A 15188-nucleotide genomic window follows, 5' to 3' on the forward strand; every position below is an offset into this window, starting at 1 on the left:
CAACACAGTAGGTGTTTTTCCAAGATTGTTGTTGAAGTTTTGCCAGGTCATCTCCTGTTGCCAGAAGCAACTGCTCCTCCTAAGTACACAACTTTGTTAGCAATTCGTTATTCATAAGAAAATGTCAAAGATCAAGGCAAGAGGTTACCTGAGGACACTTGAACATAACTTGCATGTAAATTGCATGTTAGATTGTGTATTATAACTATGTTGTTATCAAGGCTGAGGAACGTGCTCACCAGCTCAGTATCACCCATGCTAGAATGGCTTTAACCACTTGTTCTGCAAAGGGACAAATGTCAGGTAATTTCCATTGCTTACAAATTCCCCCAAAATTGTAAGTATGAAGAGGAACTGGAAAAATGAAATAGTCTTGACTACTTTTTATTTCATTTTCCTAAGCTTCTAGAAAAAGTCTAAAGCATAGGCCCGAGAAATCACAAATCATTGCCCTATCGTTACAGATGAGCAGTTATTTTCAGTGAAGGGTGCTAAACTCAAGGTGAAATGAAGTCAAAAGGAACCAAGGTGACATCCTTCTTTCATTTCACTTCAGCAACTTTGTACTGTGTATGCCTTGGGATTTTGAACACAAAATTCGAGGTGTTTGCAGTCTTACCCACGGTGGCATATTAGTGGTGCATGTTAGTTCATAGGCTTTTCTGGAGCTGCGAGTCTCACCTAAGTGGATATTAAAGTGTGCTAAATGGAGAATTCGGAAGGCTTTACTTGATACCCAAAAGAGTTTAGTAGAAATTTCTTTAATATCAGCAGGGTTAGCTCCTCGGGTCTCTAAGGACAGGATTTTCAAGGCAACAATTAATTTTATAGGAAAGGTAATTAGGTATTGAAATGTCCTTTAGGCAGCTAGTGAAGGTCCAGTCTGCATCTCTGGAATTGATCTAAATAGGCTCTAATCTGATATTTATTCTTGAAATACTAATGGCAATAGCTTTTAGAAAAACCTTCAAAACATAACAGACAGAAACCTGCCACAAAATCCTTGGCTAGAAATACAGAAAACACAGCTAGGTCTGTACTGAGGTCATTTAGAGGCCTTGCTTTGTAAACCTTTTCTCATAACCTAGTGATTTTTATGCGACTTAGAATTCAGGGCCTGTGGCACTAAAGTATAAACATCAGAAATCCTTTGACAATATTCATTCTCAGTATGAATGCGCCGATAACAATAAAGTAATGTTTGAGCAAGTGGGCAGGATTTCTAATTATTGAAATGAACCATTTCACAATAATGATGGTAATGCGAGAGCAAGTTCTTCAAACCAGAAGTGTAATTATTTTTATTATGTGTGAGGAAGAAAGAACACAAGAAGGAACACAAGAACAGCTTTCAAAGCAAAGCAAATGACGGAAATGAGATCAGTTTATGACCAGCTGCTTTGCCTTAATTGGTGATGTTTGAATGTGTCAGGAAATGAAACAAACCTAGCCAGAATAGATTAGAACGTAAAAAGTTCACTCTAAACGTGTAATAATGTCACAGTCAGATATAGAAACCTTAAGATTTATTATTCATCAGATAAAAGGCTCATTTAAATGGCTTTTCTAGATAATTTAGGTAGTCCATAATGAATCAGCTGTTCCAACAAATAAAATGGAGGGTCTAATTGTACTACAAATGTGGCCAGCTTTAATTCTGCCGAGACATTTAAATTAAGTCTGGTGCTCTTCCTTGCCTCTTTCCTTGAAAGGGTCTTCTTCAGACTTCCTTAACACATACTTGCCAGTCGTGGGAAAATAAAGGCCATTTTGAGCATATATGGATTTTACGAGTCTTTATGGACAAAACCCCTGTGGCTTTATAAGGTTCTTCTCTAGTATTTAGAGAAAAAAGGACACGGTTCTAGAAGCGGCTGCATGTTCTTAGGAACGGACCTCTTGTATTTTTCGTTTTTAACTATTAGTTTTTCCCAGAGTGCAAATATAAAAGGAAAGGTGCCTTTTTTTTGCTTAGTTTCCAGTGAGTTAACAAGTTGTTTTAAAACAGTCTTTATAGGCCTGATTCCTCCACATTGAAGCCCAGGGACATCAATGAAATTGCCCTGGATCAACAAGAGAACGTAGTTTGAAATAGTTTCTTATTTTGGAAGTAAAGTTAAGCTTTTAAATGCAGCCATTTTTGTCTGTACTCATGTATTCACAATCTGCAAAAGTAGTCATCCTCTATAGAAATGATGGGGAGATTACAGAGAGGAGGTTTCAGGAGGCATGTGCTTCATGCACAATGAATCTCAGTTTTGCTTTTTGCGAAGGCATTTCTTGATGATGCTTGTGTTTGTTTTTTTTAATCCAACTGTGGCTCTACATACATAGAATCAGCATGAATTTACATATATTATTTAAGCTTCTCATGACCTTATGAAGAAGTCTCTGTACAGAGTATACAGGAACTAACTGCTAACATTGTATAATACAGCTCGCCCAAAAATCCCTTCTTTCCAGTTTATTGCCGATATTAGAATACCTTGAAAATGCAGTAATTTTTAAGCTGCATTAAGAAATAGATCACACTGTGGTCCCAGATAAAAGCAGTCCCGCAGCATGGGAAAGAGCCTTAGATGATCAGCCTCTGTTGTTTCACACACTTTTTCATAGAGAGACGGGTTGGTGGCACCCAGTGCAGATTTATTGAGCAGGGAGACGTTACGGTGCACAAGTAGCCAAATGAATAGAGAAACAGAGGGCACCGAAGGCAGCAGTAAGTCTAGTTAGGAAGGCAGATCCATTTCCAGAGCTAGATTTGGGGCAGAAACTACATTTCCACGTACATTGATGAATATGCCTATAGACTTACTCTGATGGGAAGTGGGGTATCTGAGTAAGCTGTGTCTCGTTATTAGCACCAGCTGGAGCCATAGATGCGTTCAGTCACATGATGCAATTACAACTACCGTGCAGTTTTCTCTCCTATGTATTAAAGACTCAAGGTAAATTTTATGTACTGTTTTACAAGTGGAAAAAATAGGAATTTGAATATCTTCCAGAGTCTTGATATTCCTGGAGTTCCTGATAAGGTGTGTTCCTGTCCTGGTTATCATCCTACATGTATGCAAAGCAAGGGCTGTATTGTCCAAGAATCTATTTCTACATTTTGTATGTAGTGCAACTAATTCAATAACAGAGCCTGAAAAATCCAGGAGGTATGAGACCAAACAGCAGTTTCCTTTGAATGAATAATCACAGTTGGACCAATTATTTATAGGCTTGGCACTGACAGGCTGATATGGCAAGCACATTAACAGCAAACAGAAGGAGCTAAATTGGCTAAAGGTTTCTGAACAGGGATGACTTTTCTGTTATATATGTGAGAAAGGTTCCAAGAATAAAAAATGTGCCCTTTTCCAGCCTGGGGATTGCTGTAAGCAGGCTGGTTGTAATTAATCTTTTGTATGATGACTGGTATATTTCCCTGCTGTCAATGTGCTTAAGCTGTCCTGCTGTAAATTACAATGATGCAGAGAAAATTAATCATATTGGACTAAGGAGCACACCAGAAAAACCCACTGATGATATGTTTTGGAGCTTATTTTCGTCTGCGACATGAATGAAGAGGTTCCACTAGTAATTCCTGGTGACGCGTGTCTGGGAAGCTTGCAATTGAGTAGCAAAACGTTGCTGTCCAGACTGGCAGAACTGGAGAGGAAATGCTGACCCTACACATATCCAGGGTCTGAAAAATTAGAGCATAGGCTCATTATGTTAATGAGAGAGAGAGAAAGGAGAAAGCACTCTGGATATCTGATTGTGTCAGCAATGCCCTAGTCTATGTGCTGTGCTATAACTTCTGCTGATGCTGCAACTATAATTAGCCTCCGTTTACAATTTCCTGCTTGTTTTCATGTGGTCTGGGGACTAAGCTAACAGTAAAAGGGAAAAAATGTAGAAGTATTTTATATTACACTTTATTAGTCTCTCTGGCAACCTTGATGACGTTGTTCTTTTTACTTGTCTCCCCTCACCGTTAGGCCTGGTTTTCACTTGAGTCAATAGGAGATAAGACTGTTCAGCCTCGTGTAAGACTGCCTCCATAGGTCCTTTAAATGTGCAGTATAAACTGTCTTTTCCTTTTCATTTTTAAGTCCTTTAAAAAAGCACAATAAAATATTCAAAAAGCATTTCTGGAGATTTTTCCTTTTTCATAGTTTGCAACTTCCGCCTTTTAGAAACTGGAGAGATGGCACTGTGATCAAATTGTGTTTTAGTACTGTTGTTAGCAAGGAGCTCTTAAGAAATATGAATTTTGGTACTTATGCCCTGCAAAAAGCCAGACCACTTCCCTTCATTTCAAAATTAGTATCCTGTTCACTAAATTATTAGCATTTCAGTAGCTTTCTTAGAAGATAAATGCACAACTTTATTCTGCTTTTCAGTATATGACAGCATCGCTGAAAGGAGTAGAAGGGTTCCAACAGCAGCTTTTAAGTTCTGGGCATGTTGATCGGCATGTCAGATAACTTCTCCAAAGATATCAAGATGCTCAGAACAAGGTGTACATTTTTTTTTCATTAGGAAACTTTAACTTTGATTGTTTGGAATTAAAGTACCTTCACTTTCTACGTTATGTACCATTACATATTGTTGACTTACGTAATTTACCAAAAAGGCTGGGAAATAGTAGGCTTAGCTACTTTTATACTCTGCAGTCTACCTGCCTTAGTCTTTTTCTTGAATTATTTTTAACAGGAGACGAAAATAACTCACTGCTGCTTATTAGTTAGCAGTGTTTCTGCTTGAGAACAACTACTTATTCTCATATGTGTTTTGTTCCCTGCCAGGTCATGAAAGTCCGTCTGGAAGTCGTTGTGTGATTTCAGAGTTTATACGACCCCTTCAAATATCTGGAGACAAACCAGAACAATTGTCTGTCAAACCCACATTCCTGTCCAAGTCAAGATCTGGTACCCCAAGATGCAGATTTGATTCAGACGTGAGTCTTTAAATTTGTTACTGAAAATGTATGTTATAGGGCCAGCACCTTTCTTCTCCAGGGGACCAATGCAGGTTGATCCACCTACTTTTAAAAAGTCAAGACATGAATGTTCTCATTTTCTTATATAACTTGGGGACATGACCAGTGGGAAGTTAACTGATATTTTCAAAGAAGTCTCAGCTGATATCCTAGTGACACAGCATAAAAAATGGGTGGGTGAGAACCTCAAGCTTCTATGAAAACTTCTGCCTTCAGTGATGCATTAAGACCATTGTACTGTTTCTGTGCATGAGAAGTGTAAGTCAGCATCTCCGTCTGTGTCTGTTTTGGTGTATGTTATGCGGGTTTATTATTATTTTATTACATCTACCAAAAGATGTGACTTTGATACAGCCTGGGCAAATGGAAGAGAAATTCCATGCAGTGTTCTGTCCAGGCAGGTATGCTCTGACAGATGATTAGCTCATTCTGCAGGAGTCGTTCTTTGCCTGGTTTACATGACGTGTTGATCTTCTCACTACAACTAGGCTGATACCACCTGCTAACAGCAGTTTCCAGCACAATCTCCTAAACTGATTTTGAGCCTGTAATCTGGAAGTGAAGGTTTCAGAATGTTGTCAGTAAACTCTTCCACCATTCAACTTTACAGCTTGTATTTAATTGGACTTTTGAAAGATTCTGTTCTTCCTTTCTTAGAAAGGTTTTCTGGTTTTCAGTAGAATTCTACTAGAAAGTGAAAGGGAAGCTCAGCTTTACAAAAGTGCCATAGGAAGTTGGCTGTTGATATGTAGGACAAATGTTAAATACAAGGAGGTATACGACACATTTTGAAAACCTTATAGAAGGGTATTATCTTCTATTAAATACTGTAAGCCTGTTTTATGTGGGCAAACAGCCATCAGGAAATGATCTTCAGATTTTACCCCTCACCTTACAGTCCTGAATCCCATTCTTAATCTTTATAGAAGTAAATAAATTGAAACTGTGTGCATATCTATTTCTATCTATTTTGTATTCATTGCTACGGAACCTGTGAAAGTTGATAGAATCAAAATGTTTTTAAATGGATCGCAAGCCTGAGTATGGGGTAGGATATTCAACAAAATATTAGATTCTTGTATAGTAGGAATTCCATGGACGTATATATGGATTATCCACAAATGAATATATGTGTATATTTATGCATAGCAGCATTACTGAAAAGTGGGAACATTCACTGCTTTTTGAAGAGGCCACAGAAAAGGCAGCCTGAAATAGTCAAACTGGAAAAAGCAGCTTAGCAACGAGACTTAGGGAAGCAGAACTAACAGCAAGGAACAGAAGAAGTGCACGTCAAATTTAATTCCCCTTTTCTATGATTTTTGAGTTATCTCTCACTGAGAATGTCAAGCCCTCTTTTGCAGAATGGTTCGTTTTGTGCCTTCTGGAGTGTAATTATGGGATACACGCTTACATTATGCAAGCTCACAGAAATTAAGCTCAACTCTCTTTTAGAGGTATCCAGACCCAGGGGGAGAGTGTATGAATAAAATCTAAAAATGGAGCATAATGCTGTGAAGTCTTAAAAAAAAATATATATATACTCTGCAAAACTATATCTGCAACTTCCCTGATTGTTACTAGTAACCAAGTCTTCTAGAATAAGCATTATTGCGTTAGTTATGAGCTTTGTGACGTGCCCATAAAAAGGTATCAGGATGATAACCTTGAAAATTCGCCTGCATCCCCGAATGCTCCACAGGGGAGAATACCTGTTAGCTGACTGTTACTGTCCTCCTCAGTGGAAGTGGATTGCTGGCAGAATAGAGCGTGTTGTGATAACCCAACAAGCTAACCCATCTCTTAAGAGTTAATTCAGAGGACGAGTAACTTAATAGTTTTCTAGTGCACTTTTGTTCCATACTGGGAACCAAACAGGGACCAGTTTAGGCCCAAAAGTTACAGTTGAATATTCACTCTGTCCAGATTGTAAAATTTCAGTCAATTTTTTGACAACATATCTTAACTGATCCCAATGTTAAACCTAGTGTTTCTACCTTGACTAAAGTTCTCTCAAGCTCAGGTGAAAAGTTGTTCATTTTTCCTAAAAGAATTCACAGCATACTGTAAAATAAGTGTAGGAAAGAAGTGTATCTCTCATTTTAAACACTCTACTAGGCTCGAAGTATAACAGAAAGAATTACTATTTTTCCTTTTTAGCCTAAGGCCTTCTAAGTAAAATTAACCATTTATGTTCCATGTTAGAATTTAATTTTTGTTTTTTTTTAATGTTACATGTTCCCTGTCTGATTTATATTGTCTGTCAGGAAAACAGTGCATGCATCTTTTTGAAATCACATTGTCTTTTTTTTTTTTCCCCTCTACAGATGGATAATGATCAGAATTCCAATACCTCAAAGCAGAGATATTCTGGGAAAGTCCATCTTTGCATTGCCCGATATAGGTAAAAAACCCAGCTCATTACATATATAATACATATATGTATTTGTAATATATTTTTTATATTTGTAATATTCAACATTTGGTTTTGCTTCACTTCTATTCATGCTCTGAATTATTACCGGAACCAACGTTATGAACAGCAGACCCCTTTCCTGTCTGCACTGGCTGCAAAATAGTGCCATTTCTGTGTGATTTAGTTGTCAGAGAAAGTTTGACATGGCATGGCTTTTTTACCCACCGCTGTATTTCTAGCCTTCGGTGTCTTAATGAGATGAGAATGTGTACCTCCTACTTTACAGAGGATGTCTCCATCTGTTCCTGTAAATTGCTTTTTCATCAAAGCAAGGAAGATTTAAAAGTTCCTCATGTCTTTGCTTTGCATATTAAAATTTCAGATATAAAGTACTGTCACGATAAAAACATCTGTGCCTGACAGTTTCTTTCAGGATGGAAATTGATTTAAATACTTTACAAGAAGTTTTTGAGTAGCTTGTTTTAGCTGTAACTCACTGTTTTTTTTCTTTATTTAACTTGTCTCTGTTGAAGCTAATAAACTTGTATAAAAGACTGCTATATAAAACAAATGGAATATGAGGACTGGAAAAGAACTGCACAACTGAGTTTGCTTTAATTCAGTTTAAAAAATAAAGAAGATTTTGGCCAGTGTATTCAAAGAGACCTAGGTGAGAAATGCGTTAGTAAATTCTACAGGAGAGGATGTGGGTTTAAGTGTATAGCGCTTAAACGAATAGGTTGTGTTTCATGGCAGCCTGTTGGTGATACAGTTACAGTTCACAACAACAAACTCACTTAGACTCCCCTCAGAATATATGTTTCAGAAGGGAAGCAAAAAGATTGAACTGAGGAATTACCTTCCTGTGCGGCCTTAGAACTGTACACCTTTTTCTGATTAGTATTCAGAGTATTCAGTTGTGTGCGGATTGTAAGTGAACACACGTTTTCCATCTGTACTCCATTGCAGTTACAACCCTTTTGATGGACCAAATGAAAATCCAGAAGCAGAGCTCCCCCTTACGGCAGGAAAGTACCTTTATGTGTATGGAGATATGGATGAAGATGGCTTTTATGAAGGTATTTTTTTTTTTAATCTGTGAATTCATGCTAATTCATGCAGATTCAAATCAGTTCGTCTGTCAAACACGCTCCCAATTCTTTCCTTCATCTACTACCAAATCAGTTGCTAAAATTACCTCTATCATCATTGTGTTAATTAACAGAGTTTCTGCACCAGCAAAGCTGCTCCTTGCAGGCATAGCTAATTATAAGATATTTTATATTGTCAGCTTTCCTACTGGCAAGATTTAAGTTGACAAGAAAGCTTACTGGCAGTTCTGGGTTTTGCCTCACTGAGCCTTTACATTTTCAAACTGTGAATGTTGTTTGTGCACAGTTTTCACTTATATCTTCTTCCTTATCCACTTGCAAGGCATTGACATGTGGGAGGCAAGCTCCTTCAAGGATTTTAATGGCATTGTTCTTTCTCACCAGGGGAACTTCTAGATGGACAAAGAGGACTAGTCCCTTCAAATTTTGTGGATTTTGTTCAAGACAATGAGACCCGGTTATCGAGCACATTAAGCAGTGAACAAGATCAGAATTTTATCAACCATTCGGGTCCTACTTTGGAAGGAGACCTCTTGGAGATAAGTCCACCAAGTCACATAGACTCTAGCGTAATCAGCAATGGCGCAGGGACTCTGGATGTGAACATTGATGAAATTGGAGAAGACATTGTGCCTTATCCTAGAAAAATCACCCTTATTAAACAACTAGCCAAAAGTGTCATTGTGGGCTGGGAGCCACCGGTAGTGCCACCCGGATGGGGAACCATTAGCAGCTACAATGTTCTGGTTGATAAAGAAGTTCGGATGAACGTAGCCTTGGGAAGCAGAACAAAAGCTCTTATAGAAAAGCTTAACATTTCTACTTGTACATACCGAATATCAATTCAGAGCATTACAAACAAGGGTAACTCAGATGAACTGCAGTGCACTTTGTTAGTTGGGAAGGATGTCATAGTAGCCCCCTCTAATCTTAAAGTGGACAACATAACCCAGATTTCTGCTGAGCTGTCTTGGCTCCCTACAAATAGTAATTACAGTCATGTGATCTTTCTTAATGAAGAAGAATTTGACATTGTCAAGGCTGCTAGCTACAAGTACCATTTTTTTAATTTGAAGCCCAATATGGCCTACAAGGTGAAGGTCATGGCAAAGCCCCATCAGATGCCCTGGCAGCTTCCCCTGGAACAACGAGAAAAAAAGGAAGCCTTTGTGGAATTTTCTACATTGCCAGCAGGTTTGATATTTTTCTCCCTACCCCAAAACTCTCCAGTTAAGTTTCTCTGAAAATTCCAGATAAATTAATCTAACCTTTAGCTTTATGCTGTAATCCCTGTCACATTCGTGAGCAGACTGGGGATTATTAGATTGCTTTATGGTATCTAAAATTAATTTCTGTCCTGCATTCTTTGTTCCTGGGCAAAGACTGAAGCATTTGGGGGAGATAAACAAGGGAAAGCCATGCTTATCGTCATCACTGATCACACGCTAAGTGTTTTATCAGATTAATCTCCATTTGTACTTAATTTGTTCAGTTATAGTGTTTCTGGTAGCAATTTCTTTTCATTGGTGTGAACAACACTGGTTAAAAACCAATTATTACTTCTGACATGTTGTTTGTATGTTATTTGTGTGTCTTAAAGCACTTTTTACAGGGATGATCCAGCCCTTTTCTGTAATAAAAAACAACCCACACATCTTAGAGGACCACACAGTCATTTAGGGGATGTAAATGCATTTTGATTTTGAAGTTGTAATCACATTGTACAATTTGAATTTGTAAAGATAGCAAATTGGTTTTGTTTTGGAAAGTCCAAGGTATTTTCCCACCTTGCTTTTACATTAGGAATGGTGATAAGTGTTACAAGTCATTTCCCAGTATTTAAGAACAGTGAAGTAATGTTGAAAATTAGAGCTGAAATAATGTAGTGCTTTAAAGGATAATCTCATCATTTTGGGGGTGTATGGCAGTACCTGAAAAATTTTAACATCGGTCCTTATAGATTCATCTAACCAAGGTCATCTAATCAAGGACAGGCAGAAGACTCCTTGTATATTCAGACTTTCGGAGCACTGAATGCCTGTGAAGCAGGGACAGTCAAGTACAAGTGTCTCCTGATGATTGAAATTTCAATAGCATGTATTGTGCTATGGTTTAATCGACTCCCTGCTGGGATTTGATTCTAGCAAAAGGTCAGGAATTAGTTCTGGTCTCTTCCTTGGCTTGCGTGACTTATATGTAAGGAGATATGCAGGACAGTAATGCTGGTTGAGTAGAGAAGGAGTTAAGATTGTACGTCTACTGCTTTTGATGCTGTTGATTTATATTTTCAGTAAAAATGTCCTCAGCTCAGGCATTTACTATTTGTCTTAAATCATTTCAGTGAGATAAGTGGTAGCGCTATTACAGACTCTGCTAGGAGAGGGGGCATTTTAAACTTCGTATACATTCTGTGGGAGTCGGGAGATGCTGCCTAGGTGGTGGCTTGAACTTATTAGATACGTTCATTTCTTTGTTATTTGGGAAAGGCCTTTTGAGTGAGTTTTTTTCAGGCAAAACACGTAGCATGCTGTATCTCCCTCTAGTTGCTAAAGTATGCTAAAGCAATAAGCGAGCTGTTCTCTATCGAGGAGCTAGAATGCAACGGAATCTCTGCTTTTAGATCCAGAGATCCCAGAATCTTCCCCACCGCTTCATTTCACAGAGAATGTTTTTACAAAAGCATGTCAACTTTTCACTTTTCTCTAGCAAAATAAAATAGCAACTGTTGAAGTGATTAGAGGCTGATATTTGTATTTCAAAAGTCATTGAAACAAAGGGAAAAGGTTGCCCATGAAATCAGAGTCAGCAATGGGAATTACTATCATAGTGTGTCGTGTTTTTCTCTTGCAAATATTACGGGCTTTGAGTAATCACATACCTCTTCATCAGACTACAGTTAAAAGAAAGAAGTTGAAAGAGAAAAGATAAAATGTCTTTAATGTGACTAATACTGGTTTTTCTCTCAGACTCTGAATTATTTTTCCACCTTAAATACCTTCAGTTGATCTATATTGTAAGGAAGATGTTTCAAAGATGATTTTAGAGCATGCTGAGGGTGCAATAGAGATATTCTGTGTGAAGGAAATCTTTTGTTATTGTGCTTCTCTAGGAGATGCATGGGGGTGAGTGATGCTGCATAAATAAACCTTTAGCTGTGAATGTCAGGTTTAGCAGACGGTGCAGCAGGCACTGCAACATAACTGGCCACAGGCACCTGCTAACGGTTGTACCGACATTTTTCTCAGGGCTTCAGAAACGTTTACAAAGGAATACATGGGCTTGCTTTAGTTGAAGCTGCAAAGCTCTGCTCTTTACTGGTGTGTTCAGTGGTATCCTTATAGAAAAGGATACCATCAGCCACCTATACCAAAAAGGCAGTGGAGATCACACTGTATCAATCTCAGGGTCTTTTTAGGAATACATTAAGCAAAAACGAACTTGAGAAAACTGCTCACATTTCAAAGCTAGAGAGAGCAGTTGCATGAAAAGTACAGGACAATTAGAGGTCACCTTTTCATTTTCCTCTTTGCATAGATATATCGTGTTTTGCATGATTTATACTTGAAAACACATTGCTTCCTGTCAGACCAAAGCTGAGTGAGAGCTTTTTTGTTGCTGAGCAATTGAACTCCTCTTCTTGATTCATCAAAGCATTAGAATTGCTTAAGTTGAAATAGAAGTAGTTCTCTTTTAGGCACTCAGATCTACAAACAGACGTAAGTATTGACAGGATCAGGACCAATGGGACTGTTATGGTTTTTGAACTAATTTAGGTAATAAATTCATGAAGACCAAACTGTAACAGAATTCTGAAACAAACAACTTGTGTTGATGACCAAGACCATCAAAGGTCATCTCCCATTTAATGATGGGGGAAAATAGAAACCATACTAAGCCTTGGGCATTACAGTTTATTAAACCTATCTCTGCTACAGCTTGTGAAAGTCGAGTTAGGCTCCCTGGGGATAGTTTGGTTTTGGGAGAATGGAAGGAAGGCAGGAGCAGATTGATGTTACTGTCATTGACAAGATGTCAGACTAGAACAGATGCATTCTTTCTTGTAAACTGAGGAGGTTTACTGGATTGGGAATGTTGGCTGTCAATAAAATAGGATGATCGGGGAAGCTGAAATTCAATCCTAAATCAAAATCTATTTCTTGGCCAAGAATAGTATAAGGTCAGTTTGCATACTTGGACGTTGCAAGTTAAAAATACATTATAGGTGCAAGGGATGTTACAGGCACAAATTTCATGTTGTGCCTCTAGTGTCCTGATCAGGACCATAATTTTATTTCCACACCCACTAGAGGATGAAATTTAGTGACAGCAAACTACTGAAATGCACTGACGGTTTGCCAGCATATCTGGAGGCTGAGGCTCGTGTCATATTTACACTTGTATCATAATTTCTTTATTAGCAGTGAATGCACACAGTTAAAATATTTGTAGCTTTTTTGGTAGACGAACAGAAATTGGTTTTACTTAGTTCACCGGTTTAACGCAAACTCACAGCAACCAAGGTTTGTATTCTCCCAGCTGTTATGCAGACAGCTACAGCTGAACCTGCTTCTGAAATGTTTTAGCGTGAAACACTTCTCAGGGTTTGACTGTTAAATTAACACAACAGGATGCCTGAAATATGCATGAACTAATAATCTCTAGGATATTTTTACTTTGGCTTGCTGTCCAAAGTAGAGCTATTTATAGTAGGGTAATAATGCCTTTTAATTAAGGATGTATTTGGTGTGCTATTACACTAACATGCTGTAAATGTCTTAAAAGTTTGCTAGGCGTATTTTCTTCTTCAGTGCAGAGGAAAGACTTTGAGTCCAGTTGTCCTTTAAACCAATGTGCTGCTGGTTGAAAACGTTAAAGTTTTGGCTTGCAGTCCACATTGCACCTTAGTGTCATTGTGCTTCGGACCCATAAATTGTGACTTGGAGCCACTGATGGTCCAGAGAGACAGAATTTGAAACTAATTTCTGAGTATTTAGTGTGTACTCAGTGCAGATATATGTACCAAAAAGTCACTTGCTGTCACCTGCAGCAGTTTTCCACTACCAGTGCCACTCCTGGGCCTTTTTCTCCCTGCGTTTTTCTGTTAACATCTTCTGCATTCGGAGCAAGTAGCAGTTATGCAGCCTGGAGGGATAAAAATAGCTCCATAGCAAGTTACAAGTACATACCATCTTGCAAAGAAATACCGTTTAGTTAATGGCTGTAAGCTGAGGGTCAGTTCCTGGCTCCATGACCTGCTGAGCCTATGCTCCTGTTTTTACATAATAACTGCAATAAAGATGTTTTTTCTTCTGAAAGAAAAAAAAAAGGAATTGCTTTGATGTCTGTAGTTTCCTACTTGCAGGTATATCGGTTGACATACATACTTCTAAGCTAAAGCTCAACGGTGACCAATCTTGTCTTTCTTAGGTCCTCCAGCTCCACCTCAAGATGTTACTGTACGGGCTGGGTCCACCCCAGCAACCATACAGGTGTCCTGGAAACCACCAACTCTGACAGCAACAGGGACCTCCCATGGCGCCAATGTCACAGGCTATGGTGTTTATGCGAAAGGTCAACGGGTGAGTTCTCCTTCCAGCATTACAGTGATCATCTACATTAGGTGAATTTGAACTGACAGGTAAAGGCAACGATAAACATGTGACAGCACTTGAATGTGTTTAGGGCTTTCTCAGCTCGTTTTTTTGTGCGTAACTTGCTCATTAGCTTCCTTTCTATAAGCACTTAAGCTTGGGGACAAAAGTGGTTGAAAGGATTAAAGACAACCGGTAGTAATTGGTGTTAAGCCTTAATATGGGCTCTTGCAGCCCACTCCATGTTGGCAATAATTCACTTCATGTGAAGATTGTACTTTAGTGGGGTTGAGGGGACAGAAACAGATGTCTTCATTCTAGTAAGTGCTTATTTGTGTACTCAGGTGGCGGAGGTGATCTTTCCAACAGCAGAGAACACGTTGGTGGAGCTAATGAGACTGAAGAGTTTGGAAGCAAAGGAGCTTACAGTTCGAACGCTCTCTGCACAAGGCGAATCAGTGGACTCTTCTGTTGCTGCCATTCCATCTGACCTACTGGTGCCTCCAACCCCTCACCCCAGAACTGCTCCCAAATCTAAGCCATTAGCAAGTGCCGGAGCCCCAGAAACCAAAGAAGAACATTTAGGTCCACATTTAAAAATGGATGAGTCATGGGAGCAGACTCGTTCGGCATCCCCTGTTCATGGACACACGCTTGAGCCACCTGCCCCTAACTTTCACGGCCCACTTCAGGGGAGGAGGTCTCCATCGCCTAACCGAATACTCCCTCAACCGCAAGGCACACCAATCCCAAATACCGTCGCAAAAGCCATGGCAAGAGAAGCTGCACAACGAGTTGCAGAGAGCAATAGGGTAAAGGCAAACTTTTTCTTAAGGCTTTTTTGAGCTGGCTTTATTCATTTTGGCACTTTCCATCAAAGAATTTTTTGTATCATATGCTTGAAGGAGCAGCTAATCATTCCTAAACCCTGAAGATCCATAGTTTGAGAAGCAGCAGTGTGTGAAAATTGTGTGCCATCTTCCACAAATATGCTTGTAACCATAAAAAGAGCATTTATCAGCCTTTGATCAGCAGCAGAAACCCCATAACATCACTAGAAACGTTGTCTCCAAAAATGC

The 15188-nt window shown here is 38.8% G+C and overlaps 1 protein-coding gene across 7 annotated transcripts in view; it reads left to right on the top strand.

Moving 5' to 3' along the window:
• The window catches only part of RIMBP2 (RIMS binding protein 2), a gene marked incomplete at both ends in the record, with an annotated part of 55813 nt that overhangs the window by 10873 nt on the left and 29752 nt on the right, over positions 1 to 15188 (top strand). For all 7 annotated transcript variants that reach the window (XM_082491470.1, XM_082491472.1, XM_082491473.1 and 4 more), the window contains 6 exons: positions 4797 to 4948; positions 7318 to 7394; positions 8376 to 8485; positions 8903 to 9712; positions 13946 to 14097; positions 14454 to 14921. In XM_082491470.1, the coding sequence (XP_082347596.1) occupies positions 4797 to 4948; positions 7318 to 7394; positions 8376 to 8485; positions 8903 to 9712; positions 13946 to 14097; positions 14454 to 14921 (1769 nt within the window). The remainder of the gene's footprint in view (positions 1 to 4796; positions 4949 to 7317; positions 7395 to 8375; positions 8486 to 8902; positions 9713 to 13945; positions 14098 to 14453; positions 14922 to 15188) is intronic.

Source organism: Vanellus vanellus, assembly GCF_965231255.1.
Source record: "Vanellus vanellus genome assembly, chromosome: 16".
NCBI classification, from domain to species: Eukaryota; Metazoa; Chordata; class Aves; order Charadriiformes; family Charadriidae; genus Vanellus; species Vanellus vanellus.